Below are 17311 nucleotides of genomic sequence, written 5' to 3'. Positions count from 1 at the left end.
TCTGAGTTGGAGTGTAATAATATTTAGCGCTCAAAGCTAAATAAAGTTACTGAGTGCACATTAAATAATTGTAAAGGTATGTCGCTTGCAGATAAATATATAAAATCCCCCAAAACATTTTAGTTAGGCTACCATTAGCCTATTTGGTTTTGTATAATAAATAGGCTAGAGGTATGTTTTACCACTACGAAACGAGTATGGGATGTTAGGCAGGCTGCAATCAAGTCAAGTGGCTTTTTATTGTCATTTCAACTACATATAGCTGTGCAGTGCATAGTGAAATGAGACAACGGTTCTCCTGGACCTGGTGCTACATGAAGTCACGCACAATACAAAAAACTCACATACTGAGCTAAAACGGTATCTTAGCCTCATAAAGTGCAAAGTGTGCAGACTAGTGCAAACAGCAAGGAAGTAGAGTCCAAACCCAGTGTGCAAACTAGTGCAAACAGTGCAAAGACAAAATCAGTGCAAGACCACAAAATACAAACAACAATAAATATGAAGTGCAAGAATGCCTATGGAGATTGCCTATGTGATTACTATATCACAATTCAATGTAAACTGACTACATATTGCATAAATATTAATATTGTACATGCAAGATGTTTAGCGTTTCTCCCTATCCTCACAATCACAAAAACAAACTTATTTGCCAACAACCTCTGGGTATGTCAATTTGCACTGCCTTTTAGCATCATTTTTTTTTTTTTTTTTTTCATGATGGTCATACCTAACCTTTTTAACTGTGGTGATTTGCTGGGGAATTTCTCATCTCCGTGCTTACCCGTGAGGTTAGGATGTGAAAATATCGAGCAGACCCGTTTTCGCCCCGGTCTGTGACAGAATAGACGGTTTCAGAGACAGGTGGAAGGTATATGCGCACACGGCGAATGCTTTGAAGAGAACGCAGATGATTTATGACGACCACAACTGGCCAATCAAAGGCAAGACGGATATTTTAGAGTGTGTTTCAAAATGTAAACGTTTTAAAGAGGTGAAATGCACCAACGGCGCCTGGCGCACCTTCACCTAGATTTCAGTGAACTTGGAGATCTTTGCTAAACCCCACGACCCAAATATTGGTGTTTGCTGTGAGAATCAACACGCTACACTGAACGGTCCTGATCTCTCCTCTCCAAAAGATCCCTTTCATTCCATCTCCTTGCAACCAGATGAATACTTTCTTTGTTTGCCTTAACAGGTGATTGAGAAATATCAGTCGATGTGATCTTGAAACCGCTCCAGTTCCTGTGGGTTGTGAATCGATTTTAGATAGGATTCGGCGAGAGAGGGTTTTTGATGCTCTCTGTCTGTCTGAATTTGTGGGGTGTTCAAATGTTTGTATAGCATATACGTGCGATGAAATAAATGAATATCCCGATCGGGGGAATTTCACAAAGCTTGTCAAGAACATGTTTTTGTGCAAGTTCACCTGGCCAGCGATTATACGATTATGTTTAGCCAACGGCTAGACTGAAGGTCTACAGTTGGTCTATAATGGTCGAGATATTGATTCAAGCACATCTCACAGTGGCTGCAGACAGACGAGTTCTTCACGTCTTACTGTTAAACCTATAGTCTGTCTAGCTGAACGACGTGAATATGATTTCTATAGGAATGCCTGTATCGTTTCAATACACTGTGAGCTATGAAATCAAGGCAGATGTTATGAACAAAGACACTCTGAGACTCTCGATTAAAGGTGTTACAAGTTTTAATAAAGCAAATATTACTGCTTGGTTATAAATACTGTAGACTACATCGTCTTTATTTAACTTTAACCGTATACATGAGAGTCTACATAAGATTAAACAGTAAAAATAAGAACATTCTTTCTTTGACATGAACACAAGCAATTAAAATACACATTTGATAACGGTCTTTGGTTACAATACATGTTTTAATATAGTCTATTTAAGATATTTTTTTTGACCATTTCTGGGGAGCAAAAAAACATCATTATACGTACATTCCAGCATTTCATGCATAATTTAATCTCTTATTAATATTAATTACTACTTGACTATAGTTAATATTCTTTTATACTTCATCTGAACATCAGCCGCTGTGATACAATTTCAAAGCCGTTCTTGTGATCATTGTGGCCCGTGATGAAGCTTTATTGATGAAAAAGGAGCCCTTCTTGTCATATCCACTCCAGTAATCACTGAAATTCACAGAACAGGTCGACCCTGATGAGCAGGAGTAAAAATCTAACTTTGAAATGATTCATCATCATAAAAAAAGCGAGAGAATCAGTGCTCACCAAGAACCGCTCCGTTACATGCGTCCCAGCATGTTTTCCATTTGCTCAACCTTTCTTGTGACAGCAGCAAGTATGATGACCGTTAAGGGTAAAGAGTTTGAAATGCACCGTTTCCAGAAACAAATGTAAAAGCAATAAAGCTAAGCAAATGATGTTAGTGTTAAGATTTTGGTGTATATTATTATTTTAAGAGAGATGACTTTCATTGCATTCATCATGCTGTTCCACCAAAGGTTGACTTCAAGCTCCATTGAAGGGCGTTATTGATGCGTGGTGGTGTTTGGAAAGGATATGTTTGGAGTTGAGGTCCTGTAGGGAGGTTTGTGTCTGCCTCTGGAAAGCCAGTCTGGCTTCACACATGCACGGGTCCTGAACGATCTCCACTTTCACCTCTTCACATCACAATCAAACAACAAACATCACAGAAATACCTCACAAGCGCATGATTTGAATTAGGGGTCGATGTCAAGATCAAACTGTGTACCCCTCAAGCTCAAAGTGAAAGTTTCTTAGCAAATATGTAACGCTTTTCAACACAGTTCATGCAGTGTTGTTCTTTTCTGAATTCCTCACAACGTTGTGAGAGTGTTACATATTATGAGTTTACATCGATGTTGAATCAGCGTTTAACTAACTCAACATGTCAGAAATTATAAGACGCTGACAGATGAAGTCTCCCTAGTGACTACAATTTATTTTAATGAATTATTTCTGCAGGATCATGACTTAAGACTGAAATATTGTGGTAATATATTTGAAATCACATTAAAATAAATGTTAACAATACAAGACGACTATCTGGTTGTCCGTTGGCCATTACATAACATGCAATAATGTAAAAAATATGCATGTTTTTAGTGATGCTTCTTTTTTTTTTTCTCTATTGGATTCATGTCCGCTATCAATGCCTGTTGGAATTTTTACACATTTTTCACATTCCTGCCCACGCCACGTGACGTGGACGGTCACAGAAAACCAAATAGTAATTCTATAAACTCTTACGTTTTTTGGAACATGCTTTCTTGTCTTCTTGCAACACAAAACCCCGGCGGCACTCACAGTGATAGGAAGCATCATCGTTGACACAAATGTGTTCGCATTCATGACCCAGCGCACAGTAGTCCAGACCTGCAATGAGTTAAAACTCTAGAACCCCCGAAGCTAACAAATCTCAGCAACACATGACAGAAAATGCAACTAAATTAATTCATAACTCGACCTTATAACCGCTACGTAAAATTCTCCACAAAACAAACATAATTCTCAGCTTGCTACAGAAACCTGTCATAAAATGGTATGATAGCAATACCATTTATGAAGGTCTAAAGCAGAAAACTCACTGGCACTACCATCTCCATCTGCGTCACTGGCTTTGAAACATGATTTCTTGTCCTGCATCAAGACAAAGCCAGAAGGACACGAGCAATAATAGGAGGAACCGCTGGAGATGCATGCGTGTTGGCAGTCATGGCCCAAAGCACAGGAATCCACACCTGAAATAAGCCATAGTGCTGACCAAAAGGTGGGGGATTTCAGAATATCCACTGGCAAAATTAAAACAACATTAACAGCAATCTGATCGCAAGCTAGGTCTAATTTGATGTTTCTAGATCACGAAATGGTATGAACGAAGTCATAGTCATTTCTGATCATGACTCACTAGCGCTACCGTCACCATTTCGGTTGCCATCTTTCTTTTTGTTTCGGTCACCCTTGTGGACACTGTCACCATTTCCGTAAGCGCCAGCGCCTTTAATGGAGCATGTTCGCATGTCGTCGTTCAAGACAAAGCCTGAGCGGCATTTGCAGCGATACGAGTTTCCAGTGCTCACACAAGTGTGTTGACAGCTGTGTCCTATTTCACACGCATCCATATCTGGAACAAGCCACAGGACATCTACAGTAACACTGGTAATACCGTACAAGAAAATACCCTTAAAAACAAACAAGTACATTTCAGGAATTTTCCGCTGTAGGGTTTGGGAAATGTTGTGTAAACTAGTGGAAAATGTCAATATAGTCAAACTTATTATCTGAATCGAAGCAATAAACCAATTCGATATCAACAATAACACATCAATGAGATTTTTGGAAGCAATTGGAAAAATAAAAACTTTCAACCCCCAACCAACAAATATAATAAGACTTTTTGAACTTTTGAAACCATTAAAAACATGAAAAAAAGTCTCAGCGCAATACGACAAAAATGCTTTTAAAAATTTGACTGTTTTTTCATCTGCCTTAGACATATAGCGATACTGACATTATTGCTATACTAGTACAAAACAAGAAAGTCCACAGCAATTCAGCAGTGATTTTGAATTACTTGAATCAGTGGCTAGAAGTCCAGAATTCAGCTGTTAGTGTGCTGGATTGTAGGACAAAAATCATTACATTGCAAACATTTAGCTAAATAACCATATTTAATTTCCTTCTAAAATATGATTCACACCAAAAATAAGCCAAAGTGCTGACCAAAAGTTGGGTGATTTCAGAATATCAATTAGGACTTCATTCAAATAATATTAATAACACTCTGATCACAAGCTAGGTCCATTGTTGATGGAATTTAATTTGATGTTTCTAGATCACGAAATGGTATGAACGAAGTCATAGTCATTTCTGATCATGACTCACTAGCGCTACCGTCACCATTTCGGTTGCCATCTTTCTTTTTGTTTCGGTCACCCTTGTGGACACTGTCACCATGTCCGTAAGCGCCAGCGCCTTTAATGGAGCATGTTCGCATGTCGTCGTTCAAGACAAAGCCTGAGCGGCATTTGCAGCGATACGAGTTTCCAGTGCTCACACAAGTGTGTTGACAGCTGTGTCCTATTTCACACGCATCCATATCTGGAACAAGCCACAGGACATCTACAGTAACACTGGTAATACCGTACAAGAAAATACCCTTAAAAACAAACAAGTACATTTCAGGAATTTTCTGCTGTAGGGTTTGGGAAATCTGCATATATGAAAACAGTGGAAAATATCATTATGGGCAAACTTATATGATTTGAAACCAATTCGATACTATCACTGACTCATCAATGAGAGTTTTGGAAGTAATTCGAAAAATGTAAACTTTGAATTCTGTACCTCAAATAATATTGTTCCTGATATTTTTCCCTACTTAAAAATAATAACAATAATAACAATCTCCTTGAGCAATATGACAAATATTCACATACATTTAATATGTAATCTATGAAAAGAAAAGTTACACCACTCCAAAATTACAGTTTTGCCATTAATCACTCCCATGTTGCTTCAAACCCCAGAAAAGATTTGTCTTCAGAACACATTTTTAAGATATTTTGGATGAAAACCAGGAGGCTTGTGATAATTCTTTCCATACAAAAAGGATTCGTAGCTCCATAACGCTTTCTGACGATGTCCTTCATACTTTTCTGGACCTTGACATTGATTATTTCTTGGCAGTCAATGGGACAGTTACAAGCCTCCTGGTTTTCATCCAAAATATCTTAAAATGAGGTCTGAAGACAAACAAAGCTTTTATAGGTTTGTAATGAGATGGGGGTAAGTGATTAATAACACAATTTTCATTTTGGGGTGGAGTAACCCTTTAATATTCTATTCAGTATTACGTTTTAAATATGTTTGTTTTATTTTAAGAATTTGTGCATATTTTTTTAAATACATTTTTAGTTGTAAACTTTCAAAACATTTTCTGAGATGTTCAAGCCAACACATATCCAATATGGCGCCTGCTCCATTTGCCCCAAAGTAAAAAACTCTACGGTTTATCATCTGTCTCAGACGTTCAGCAAAACTGACACTGATGTTACTGCTATACTGTTTTGACAATGAAACAGTACAGAACAAAAAAGTCCACAGCAATTCAACAGTGATTGTGAATGGCTTGAATCAGTGGCTGGAAGTCCAGAATTCAGCTGTTAGTGTGCTGGATTGTAGGACAACAATCATTACAATGCAGCTAAATTACAGCTCTGTTCCAAAACCCAAGGGACCTGCCTTGGAACAATGTATCTTAAAGTAAAAAGGCTGTTTCATAACATGATCTTCAAGATTGTGCTTGTGCCAAAATCTAATGCAGCAGTGCAATCTAACAAATATTTGAGCTATGTGTTTTTATTCTCATGAAGTTTTGCGTGCTGTTTTCTATGCTCAGTGGCCTATTTTGTGTGAAGAGCACAATCTGTGTTTGCGACAAACATGTCCCAAAGCAGCTCACTATGTTTGGAACAGAATTTACATCTTCATGTAACCAGTAACTTAGCACACAATAAAATTAATGATATCATACGATATCAAGTAATACAATCGGAAACAAAAAGCTGGCAAGCATTTGCTAGCTAAATAGGTTAGTTAAATAAGATTGCCGGTATTGGCGCAATATAAGCATTCGCTATTATTAAGCTTAAATTAGTCATTGTTACAGAAAATCATACATGTTCGTACTAAGTATGTCTTCAAAATCTAAAGGAAAGCGGTTAGCATAATCCGCTGGCTCTTACGTTTTAGGGAACATGTTTTCTGGTCCTCGTTCAAAATATAGCCCTTCCGGCACTTGCAGTAAAAGGAGGAGCCACTGCTGACACATATGTGCTCACAGTCATGTCCCATTGCACAGGCGTCCATACCTGGAACAAGCTTTCATTACTCGACTGGAGTGAGGAGGCCACTCTAGCAAGAGTAAGTTTATGGGGAAGCAACTGGATTTCTAAAAAAAAAAAATGCTTGTACTAAATGTCTAATGTAAGAACTACCTTAAAGACACACTAGAAGCTTCATGGGTCTTAAACGATAATATTACTCAAATTATATGCCCTTAGTTCGCATAGCATTTAGCATTAAATCAGTATGTTATGATACTAGCTGACAGCTGCACTAAGCAAATTGTTTGGATACTCTGAAGGCGTAACTAGCAAGCACTTTTCTAGCACGGCACTTGATTGAGCAATTTTAATGTCCAAAAGATCGACTCTTGCCCTGAAAAAGACAAACAATTTTAATTATCCACAAACAGTCAAATATTCAAAGCTCTCAATGATCAGAGGTTTCCATGAAAAACATACTTGAAGTACACTAGTCTTACAACAACTGTGTGAAAAGACATCGACAATATTAAATATCGAGAGCATTCCATTCCAAGACCTTCATTCCACAAAAATAGGATGCAAAGCACACACATTAGATGATTCAAAGCATTCAAAAGAGCCAAACGTAGAAGAATGCTTCTTTGAATGATTGGTGGGCTTTTTCAGCACTCACATACTGAAGGAAGATTTCCTTCAGAATGTGTTGCGATCCAATGATTCAAACTTCTGGAAAACAAGATAATTAGATCGAAAGCCATAATTCCAAAGATCATAATGCATGGATTTACAATTTTAAATTTGGTTTTGAGACCCAACTGTTTTCCAGAGAATGAATTCATCGCCCACTTCCAAAGACTGAGATGTATATCTTGTAAAAAGGAAAGACATAGAGCCCCATCTCCCCTTTTTTGCATGAACCCTACCACACAATGTCTCCCGGAACTTTGAGGTGAGCTTCTCAATGACACCGTAGGTCTCCACGTAGAACACATGGTCCTCAAGTGGATTGCTGGCCATGAGCTTCAACGACTGCTTGTCAGCCCTATCCACTCCGACTGCGTAAATCTCAATTCCCGAAGCTCGCGCTGCAGCTGACACCTCCTCAACTTGGTCTTGAGGACGTCCATCAGTGACAATGATGGCAACCTTTGAGATGTTCTTCGATTTGGGCCGTGCTCCTGACTTTTCAGTGAAGGCTTCATCCATGGCTTTTTTGATGGCCATACCAGTCATGGTTCCCGCGGCGAGGGGTTCGATTCGGTTGATGGCTGGTTTTATAGAGTCCTTTGTAAGATGGCTCTTCAGGAAGAACTCAATTTTGACTGTGCTGGCATAGTTCACGACTGCAACACGTGTGGCATCGGGGCCAACGTCAAGAGTGTCCACCATGTCAGCCAGGAAGATCTTGACCTTCTCAAACTCACCTGGACGCACGCTACGTGAGCTGTCAATGATGAAGACCAGGTCCAGTGGGCGGCTCCTACATTGTGAATCTGTTGCTGAGAGTTAAGCAAAGATTGTTCAGCACTTCAGAATTTTCTCAAGGTCAGCATGATATAATGAAGAGTGGCGGGTTAGTTAATGAAAGGTTTAGTAAAAGAACCACTTTTAGAGATGACATTTTATATTTCTGAACCAATGGGATGGTAAATGTGAGTGAAGCATATTCTTTGCATGCAAACAAAAGGATTATTCAAATTAGATTAGTTAAACAAGTTTGGTCACTTCTAAAACAAATTCCATTGGATTTCAGCAAAATGACATACTTTGACACATTGGAATACTAGATTGCTTCTAGAATATAGAAAATACACCTTTTCTGATATATAAGGTACCCTAAAGCAGGAATAAGCTGTGACTCAGGATAATTGGGTCCTTAATGTCATTTTGCGTTGTCCACCTATGCAACAAAAAACCTCTACTGCTTTAAAGTGCAACCAGTCCTGCTACTGAAGGGCCACTGTCCTGCAGGGTTTAGGACCAATCCAGATTAAACACACCTGAATTAACTAACCAACGCACCCTTGAAGTATTGTCAGAAGTCCCTTTTTTGGCATGCTTGCAATGCAGGAAATAGGAAGATATTTTATTCTAGGAATTCTATATGCGGGAACTTACATGAGGTCCTACTTGCAGATTAAGGTATAAGACAATTTTAGAGGAACTATCAGGGATGTATGTGAAAACACTGATTACTTGCCACTTTGACAAGTTGTGGAAAATATATTTACTTCAAGAACATGGAAAACAGCGATAGCAGCATTTAGCTACCTGTTGTATACAGCGCCTCTATGATATGTAACACTGCAAGTCGTCATTGGAGATTTAGTCAAATTAAGTGTGTTTATTTTTCATCTCCCACAGCTCTAATCACGTGTCCTCTATTCACCTGTTGTTGGCATTTGTAGCTGCCATGTGTAAAGACACTGCTGTTGACCACTTCAGAGTTCCTGCTGCTGGTGTGAATGCGAACAGAAAAATGCCCAGAGGGGAAAAATATCTAGGAACCATCATGCTGGCTAGTTTGTGGTCTTCGGGATTACTAGAAACTTCAAGACATTTGTTGAAGCTTAACTATGCAGGACATTGACCCTACAGAAGCAGGACTGAATACCCCAGGATGAACAGATGGAGGGTTAAACAAAACAGTATAGTACACAGGGAATTATACCTGTTCTCCCTGTGATGGCTATCCTGTCGTGGGTAATAATCCTGTTTGATGCCTCTGGTAAAGATTCTTTTGGCACGGTAGACATTAGTAGAAACTGTGGTGGGGCGGTCTGAAGATATGACTCGTGTGTCAAACTGAATGTTGACAAGGACTGGGATGAGATCTTTTGGGAAAGAGGCTTTAATCTATGAGTGGACACTGGTACAAGTTGAGGCGAAGTGCTTTGAGGATTTGTCAGTGGTATCAGTGTGGATGCCGGCTGGGATTCTGGGTAGGCACTTTGGTCATACGGCTCTAATGGTGATTGGGGTGGGATTTTTTGAGGATATGGCCCTCTTGAATAGGTGAGCTTTGGTAAGAGTGGGGATAAAGTGCTCTGGGAGTACACCTCCGGTGTAAGGGTGGATGTTGGCAAGGATTCGGGGAAGGTACTTTGAGGATATGCCTCAGGTGTCATGGTAGTGGTGGTAATAGATTGGGGTAATGAATTTTGTGAATTTGGTCCTTGAGCCAATGTTGACAAGGATTGTGGCAGAGGTTTTTGAGGCAGGGAGATATTCAAAGATTGTGAGGTTGCCAAGGTCATTGATGGCTTTGATTTATAAAACCCTGTCTCAGGAGCAACTGTTGGAACAGTTGGCTGGTTATTTGTTGATTGCTCTGTAAGATCAACAGATCTTTCTGGATCTATATACTGCGGTTGTGGAACAACAATTGGTGGATTTGAGTCCACTTTTGACACGCCTGTATGCTTCCCTGATTCTCCTGTAAACACAACTTTTTGTTCTGGATCTATCACTTTTTTGCAAACTATCGGTGCCCATTCACCTCTCAGCTGCATGTGCGCCTCATTTGGAGAGTGGTTGTTATTTGTATTTTGCACCTTTGTGGTTGGCTTGTCTTTGAGCCAGTCATGAACTTTGGGTTGAGAAGGAGCTGTGGGTCCTGGATAAGCTACTGGGATAAGACGGGGCAAAATCTTCCTCCTCTGTTTGTTAGGTTGATCAGGTCCATCTAACCAGTATTTACTCCTGTATACTACGAACCATCAAAAGGTTGAAGTGGAATAGGAAATTAGCCAAACAGAAAGTCAGTCAAACAAATACAAATGGCATTGTTTGCAATGTCCTAATTCCTCAGTGTTAAAAACATTTTACAATACATGCTAACCAGACATTACACAAATGCTTTGTAGCATTCATGCACTTGAAGGAATAGTTCACGCAATAGTCATTTCAAACCTGTATTTATTTGTTTCTTCTGCAGAACATAGATTTTTGAACAGCACTGGAGTGTGACAACATCGGACCCAGGAACTTTCATTGTTTGGGCAAAAGGTACAGATTTTCTAATTATCTTATATTCCACATATAAAAAAATCATGGAGTGTAAAATAAGATCCTCATTTATTGGTGAACTATCCCTTCAGTGCCTGCATGCCCCACCCACATTTGCTATTTTAAATGCACTAGAGAAAGTTCTAACATTGTGCATGGCACTAAAAAAACTTCCTTTTCTTATTACTGTTAATGCATGCACAAATCAAACAATTTTTGTTGTCAAGAAAAATAATGAAACCATTAATGTTCCATTACAGTGATGTTAAGTAGATCAAGATTCAATGCAAACATTGATCTAAAAAAACATTAGAATTAAGAAGTGGCTTAAGATCAGTAACTTACCTGCTGGGTTCAGCGTCCGATGTGGAAGAGCGTGATTTCGTCTTTGTGCATAACTTTGTGCTAAAATGTGGGGTGGATTGTTAAAGTCATAGGACTCACAGAGATCAACCAGCAGAAGAGAGAGGCAATATACCAAACTCCCAATGAAGGACTTCATTGTTTCTTCGTTCTTCTCAAGTCCGCTTCAAATTTGTGTGCGTTCCTCTGGTCTAACCTGACACCGGTATGATTCCTACAGCATCCTAGGCAGCACATTTAAAGGGTCGACAAGAAACGGATCAGATGTTTGTCCAATCCAAATACAGAAGGGGGGAGTCCCAAGCACAAATAATACTCACGAACCAAACGTCCACTGGGGGAAAAGTCTGATGGCAGATATGTTGTTTTGAAGTGTTTATTGAAGTAATTCGATTACAGAACATGTACAAGAAAAGAAACAGACCACAAAATAAAATAACATGCATCCATTGATTTATACAGCACTAGCAGTTTCCTTTTTTAACTCAATATCATTGTTGTTCATGTGAGGATTCCTCTTGCATGTTAACCAGCATTACCATGAGTTACCATGAATACAGATCACTGTGACGGCTGCTAACATGATGGTGTACAATGCTTCAATGGATGAAAAACAAACACGCACGCACGCACGCACACACACTAATTATATAAACAAGATAAAAAGTGCTTTGAGCTTTCACGTTTGAAAGGATGAAAGTCTTACGTCCACTAATAAAGTACACAATGGAAAAAATATAGATTTTAACCATCACACTGGATTGTCTAAACAGATTAATAAACTAGCAAAACAGATTTAGGTGATTCTAAATGAAAGTGCCCTGCCAAGTTGTAGGGCAATGTAGATTTCACAATACTTCCTCTACCATGTCAATTAGGAAAAAACACAGCATTGAAAAGCATGGAAAAATAAAGATCTCAAGGTGGCAAATAAAGTGAAAGCTTTCATTGGTAAAAATTTCAGATGGCAGATCGTCTGCCCCATCTCACAATCATTTCATTAGTGATTGACTATGAACTATATAATGCTGTCATAAGCACAATTTATTGCAGAGCCCGAGTCATGATGTCCACAAAAGAGAATGGCATTTCAAATCTCAGATACAACACTAAGTAATTAAAATAAATCTCGCCACAACCACATGATCTCTTCCCCAACACCGTGCCACTTCCTATAGTTTTACAAAAATAGATCTGCAGTGATGAACTGTTACAAGCTGTTCATGCGAAAGAAAGAGTCATGGATAAGTCTATGCAAATATGTAAGCTGCTGATGTGATGAGTGGACGCTGGGAGTCTAAACGCCCTCCATGTGTTGAAATGGAAGGCAGGATCGAAAGGCAAAGATGGGTGTTTGCACTGGCTTTTACTGAAGAAACCAGTCAGGGGAATTCAAGCTGGCATGTAAGGAGGAGGAGGCTCCTTCGCTGGCATTGTCATGGCCATTTCATAGGTGGGAAGGATGTACTATGATAAAGAGAAGATGCCAATTAAACCAATCTGAAGTCGTATCTCTAGGCAAAACAACATGACACTTTCTTGTGGTAGCAAGCAAAAAAGTATAAAGCTGGGTACTGTTGAGGACCGGTGATAGATAAACGCTGCTCAAAACACCTTTCGAAGGCAAAGAGCGCCCTCTACTGTAACTGAGTGAATGGTGTGTTTTAAGGGGCTACATTTTTAATATTGAGGGAGGTTAATATGGGCTCCTTTTCAGAATAGAAGACCACAAAAAAAAAAATTAAAAATTAAAATCTTTCCCCATCATCCACTAGTACACTATTGAAAACTAGTGAACTATTAAAAACATTTTCGTAATTTAAATTAAGCTAAAATAAAATAGAACTAGAGAAAAAAATGTGAATTTAAAAACCAAAAAAGCTCCCTTGCCAACTAGCCCAAATATGTTAAAGTACTAAATATTAAACTGGAATAAAGCTACACAGAAATACTAATAAAACCGTTGCAGGAACATAAGATCACTAAAATTAATATGTATAAAAAGTTCATTCATTAATATACACCTGTGCTCTTCTAATAAAAAAAAAGCACTCACAAACCCAACTCCATGTTTTAAAACTTCAAACTCAACAACATTGCATTACATTAATAATACATTATTAATTTATACACTCCAAGTTTGACTGCAAAACCCGTTAAAGATGTACTCTGATCTAATATCATCATCTTAAATCAAAGTAACTTAGTATAAACATACCTGAGGTGGGGTCTCAAAAGCAGGATAGACGGCAATCTCTGGAGTGTTCCGGTTGTTTATGTACTTATAGCAGTTCCAAACACAATTGATGAGGTAAGCCTGAACACACACACACACACACAAACTGAAATAATCTGTTTCTTACAAATAAAACAACAGATTCGGTGTCGGTTCATATCAGTGTACCTTAAGGACAATGAGAATGGCAAAGAAGACGAGCACAAACAGAAGGAGGCAGCTGGAGTCCAGAGACAGAAGGTTGTCTTTGTATGGGAAGTCCGGCTAAAAGAGACAGATGTTTTCAATTTAAGCATTTTTCATTAACTTCTAATGTCAGAGGATTGAGAGACAGACAGACAGCGGTGGCGGCAGATGGCAGACTGACCAGCTGGTCCAGGTAGTCCTTGATTCTGGGCAGGTACGTGAGGGAGCTGATGGCCACCAGGCAGCTCAGAGCAAAGTCAAATAGTTGATAGCAAAAGAACGGGATGAGCCAGCCATCACGATTCTGCACGGGAGGGGAAATGTGTCATGAGGTGGGTTTTTTGCCTTTCATTTTTAGACTGTTTCTCACCATTTTAATGCTGATGCAAACCTGTAAAACTCCAGGGAATAGTGAATCATCCAGTTTTTAAGCAAATAAGAGGAGCCGTGCTGAATAACTATGCTCAGAGAATATTTAACATGGAAAGGGAGCTATTAGCAAGGCTGTGGTCCAATATTTCACTCCCTACAGGCATAAAATTTGCAGTCAGAGGATACTAGGGGTCTAAAAAGACATAATTAAAGCTCAGTGTTTACTCAAGGTAAAAAGCGCGGGTATGGCAAATATGCGTTTACAACTAAAACTAATATACAACAAAATTTCACAGATCCAACCTGTTTTTTGACGTCAAGCAAGACTGTGAAGTACAGATGAACACAGTGGTGAAACGCACTATTGTATTCTAGAATACATGACCATGTCAAAAATTTCAAACTGCCTTTAACTGTCAAAAGAAATTTGACAATGTTTAACATAGCACTGCATTATATGCAACATTTATTTTGTACTTTTCTGTGGGGATTTTTCCTATAAAAAGTGTTAATATATTTCCTGTTATGCTAAAATGTTGCCAAGATTTAAAATATAGTGATAATATACTATACAAATTGAGAAATTTACAAAAAAATAAATAAATAAAAAAATAAAAAAAATAATAATTAAAATATATATATATATATATATATATATATATATATATATATATATATATATATATATATATATATATATATATAAAAGACTATCAATGCGCTGACTTTTTTTTTCCTCAACAAAAATCAATTGAAAAACAGCACAGATGTACCAGTTTAAGGAAACTTACAGTAATGGCTCCATACACCATCATGGCACTAATGGTGAGCATAAGGAGGGAGATGGCAAAGCCCACACAAGCATTCTCTGTAGGGATAACAGAGAAGTTGTATCATTTTAGAGATAAATATGAATAAAAATTGCAGTTTTTAATTAACGAAAACCTCCCGTGACTGTACCTGACATCCTGTCTGAGGCAAAGTAATGCTCGATAACTTCATACTGTAGGTCAACAGTAGGGACGTTCTCGGGGTGAGTTACTGCCACAGTCAACAGAATACCCATCAACAGGTTCACCACCTTTGGGGAGAGATTATATTAGTAAAAATGTAAAGATAAGATAGTAGACAAGATAGTAGTATTCGTAAGAGATCATTCAAACTAAATAAAATACCAAGAAATCTGCTGAAATTAATGCCAGTCAATATTAAATGGAAACATTTAGTCTGGTTTTCTGGAAACAACCATTGTTTTCAATGGGTCTACACTGAAAGCTTATAAAGCTTTTGTAAAGCGCAGCCCAGGTCCAGACTTGGTATATAAATATCTACAACTGCACTTACCACTGACAGTTAATGACAGATTAATTGATACTGCCGGTGCCATTTTATCCAAAAGTATTCATAAACCTTTCCAAGCCACACTTAATGACAGCTTTTTAGTTGAGTTTTGTTTGTTTTATAATTTAGCTGACACCCTAATTACTCCTATGCACAGTTATTAAAATAGTTAGCCTGTAATATATGATGGATATTTAATTCCAAATATTTTACTTTATGAAAATTGATACCCAAGTGAACTTCAACCCCATGGTGAAGTCTGATGAATATAACCTCCGGCCTCAGCTAGCGGTTAGCCGTCTCCAAAACAGATTATAATTATACACTTAGAAATAATCGCTACGTCATGTTACCCTACTCCAATAAACGGATACATTTCTTAAAACGCGTTTAATCAACACATAGCACGTCTAAACACGTTTGCTTTCATCATTTGTTGATAGCTCTAATTCAAAACATTGCGTTAGCTTAACGGTAGCTAGCATCGAGCTAACACGGCAGAGTCAGCCGAAAACGTCCACACGAAAGCGGTTTAAAACACAGAGGCGACACTAGACGACGGAATGAAATGATTTTGGCGTATTAATGTATGTTTACAACGACAAGACTGTGTTTAATTAATATTTTACGCCTCGTACCATGTACCAGGTACCCAGGATGATGGTTCCAGTCCGCACGTGACAGCAGCCGCAGCAGCGAGCGCTGTAAAGTCGGTCTCGAGACGGTTTGAAACGCATGTCGTTCTCGGTGCTTTGAAGAAACATCGAGAAAAAGAGACGAGATGAGTCTCCCCTGTCAAAAACAGCAGCTACAACAGCAGCTCTCGATCGTTCGGGCAAAACTCCCCCTGATGGATGCGAAACAATGGGGGCGTGGTCAAAGCTAAATCATATGATGCGCGACTCGTTCTTTTGAGTCGATTCTTTTTAATAGATCAAACAAACCGATTCAGAATTTTTAAGCGGCGCGGACAGTTCATTGAACAAAACCTTGAATGAATCGTTCACTAATCAAACCGAACGTTTTTTTTACGGATCATCAAAATGAACATTGGCCGTTTCTTAAAAGGAAGGTTTATTTCAGTTAAGCCGACCGTATGGATAATACAACTATGTACACTTAATTATGAATGATGCTCAAATTTATAACTCTCAATATTCAAAAATAAGATCTTCTTTATGAAGTATGCAGCCTACAAATGAGACCTCCGGAGCATGCAGTCTTCCGTTTGAGAAACGTCCACGATTTGACTGATGAAACGTACAATAAAATGCTTTACATCCGTTCATTTAGAACCGATTCGTGGAAAGGAATCACTAACCCATCGCTACTGAACCATTAGTGGAAAATGGGGCGTGGCTAGCCGGATCACGCGTGGATATGGGACGTGGCCAGAGTTTAATCGCGCATGGTTGCGCTTATATTTATTACTGCATTGGTGGGTTCTTAAGAGATGGCACAGGAGGAGGAGGATGTGCATGAGCTCACCCAGCTGTAGACAGACTCATGGAAGTTAAGGCTGGATGCATTTCTCGGAAAAGCTTTTATGATTTTGAAGAGCTGTTATATAATAGATAAGATGCTGGAAATTATGTAAGAAATCAGGTGATATATCAGAAATAGACAGTGGCGGCTTGCATATATGTGACTGCTAACAGTATAATTTTACAGTAGAATCCACCTGATTTTTTTTTTTTAAATTCCATTACAACACATATTCTGGTGAATACAACAATAAGTAATAGTAATGCAATTGTTAGACTCTTATTTATGTTTTTTATAGTCTTAAAAAGTTCCATATATTTTTTTTAGTTTCAAATAATTATTGGCAAAAAAATTGCATCCAAAATAAGTTTTTGTTTACATAGTGTGTGTACTGCTACTTATATATATTTACTATGTATATATACACTATATTCATATAATTTTGAGAATTTTTATGTGTATATATAT

General features: G+C 38.3%; 2 protein-coding genes across 2 annotated transcripts; both read right to left on the bottom strand.

Moving 5' to 3' along the window:
• Window positions 1-1699: 1699 nt before the first annotated feature.
• matn3a (matrilin 3a) lies at window positions 1700-11449 on the bottom strand. The gene is made up of 10 exons (XM_043219848.1): window positions 11206-11449; window positions 9524-10561; window positions 7776-8351; window positions 6769-6894; window positions 4907-5122; window positions 3610-3762; window positions 3272-3397; window positions 2563-2661; window positions 2270-2339; window positions 1700-2170 (listed from the first exon to the last, which is right to left on the bottom strand). The coding sequence occupies exons 1-9, from the start codon at window positions 11360-11362 to the stop codon at window positions 2284-2286; spliced, it is 2547 nt and encodes an 848-aa protein (XP_043075783.1). The 5' UTR covers window positions 11363-11449; the 3' UTR covers window positions 1700-2170; window positions 2270-2283.
• Window positions 11450-11583: 134 nt separating this feature from the next.
• Window positions 11584-16228, bottom strand: laptm4a (lysosomal protein transmembrane 4 alpha). The gene is made up of 7 exons (XM_043219846.1): window positions 15997-16228; window positions 14978-15098; window positions 14809-14885; window positions 13827-13949; window positions 13628-13723; window positions 13442-13540; window positions 11584-12690 (listed from the first exon to the last, which is right to left on the bottom strand). Exons 1-7 carry the CDS (start codon window positions 16120-16122, stop codon window positions 12616-12618), a joined length of 717 nt encoding a protein of 238 aa, XP_043075781.1. The 5' UTR covers window positions 16123-16228; the 3' UTR covers window positions 11584-12615.
• Window positions 16229-17311: the final 1083 nt, after the last annotated feature.

Source organism: Puntigrus tetrazona, chromosome 20 (genome assembly GCF_018831695.1).
Source record: "Puntigrus tetrazona isolate hp1 chromosome 20, ASM1883169v1, whole genome shotgun sequence".
NCBI classification, from domain to species: Eukaryota; Metazoa; Chordata; class Actinopteri; order Cypriniformes; family Cyprinidae; genus Puntigrus; species Puntigrus tetrazona.
This window is presented reverse-complemented; position numbering and strand designations above follow the sequence as displayed.

Coding starts and splice junctions, on each gene's coding strand:
- matn3a (XM_043219848.1), bottom strand. CDS start 11,362: ATGAAGTCCTTCATTGGGAGTTTGGTATATTGCCTCTCTCTTCTGCTG. Junction 6,895..7,775: donor GTTCCGGGAGACATTGTGTG/GTAGGGTTCATG, acceptor AGCTTGTTCCAG/GTATGGACGCCTGTGCAATG. Junction 3,398..3,609: donor AGATGGAGATGGTAGTGCCA/GTGAGTTTTCTG, acceptor AACTCATTGCAG/GTCTGGACTACTGTGCGCTG.
- laptm4a (XM_043219846.1), bottom strand. CDS start 16,122: ATGTTTCTTCAAAGCACCGAGAACGACATGCGTTTCAAACCGTCTCGA. Junction 15,099..15,996: donor TCCTGGGTACCTGGTACATG/GTACGAGGCGTA, acceptor CTCTCCCCAAAG/GTGGTGAACCTGTTGATGGG. Junction 14,886..14,977: donor TGCCTCAGACAGGATGTCAG/GTACAGTCACGG, acceptor TTATCCCTACAG/AGAATGCTTGTGTGGGCTTT.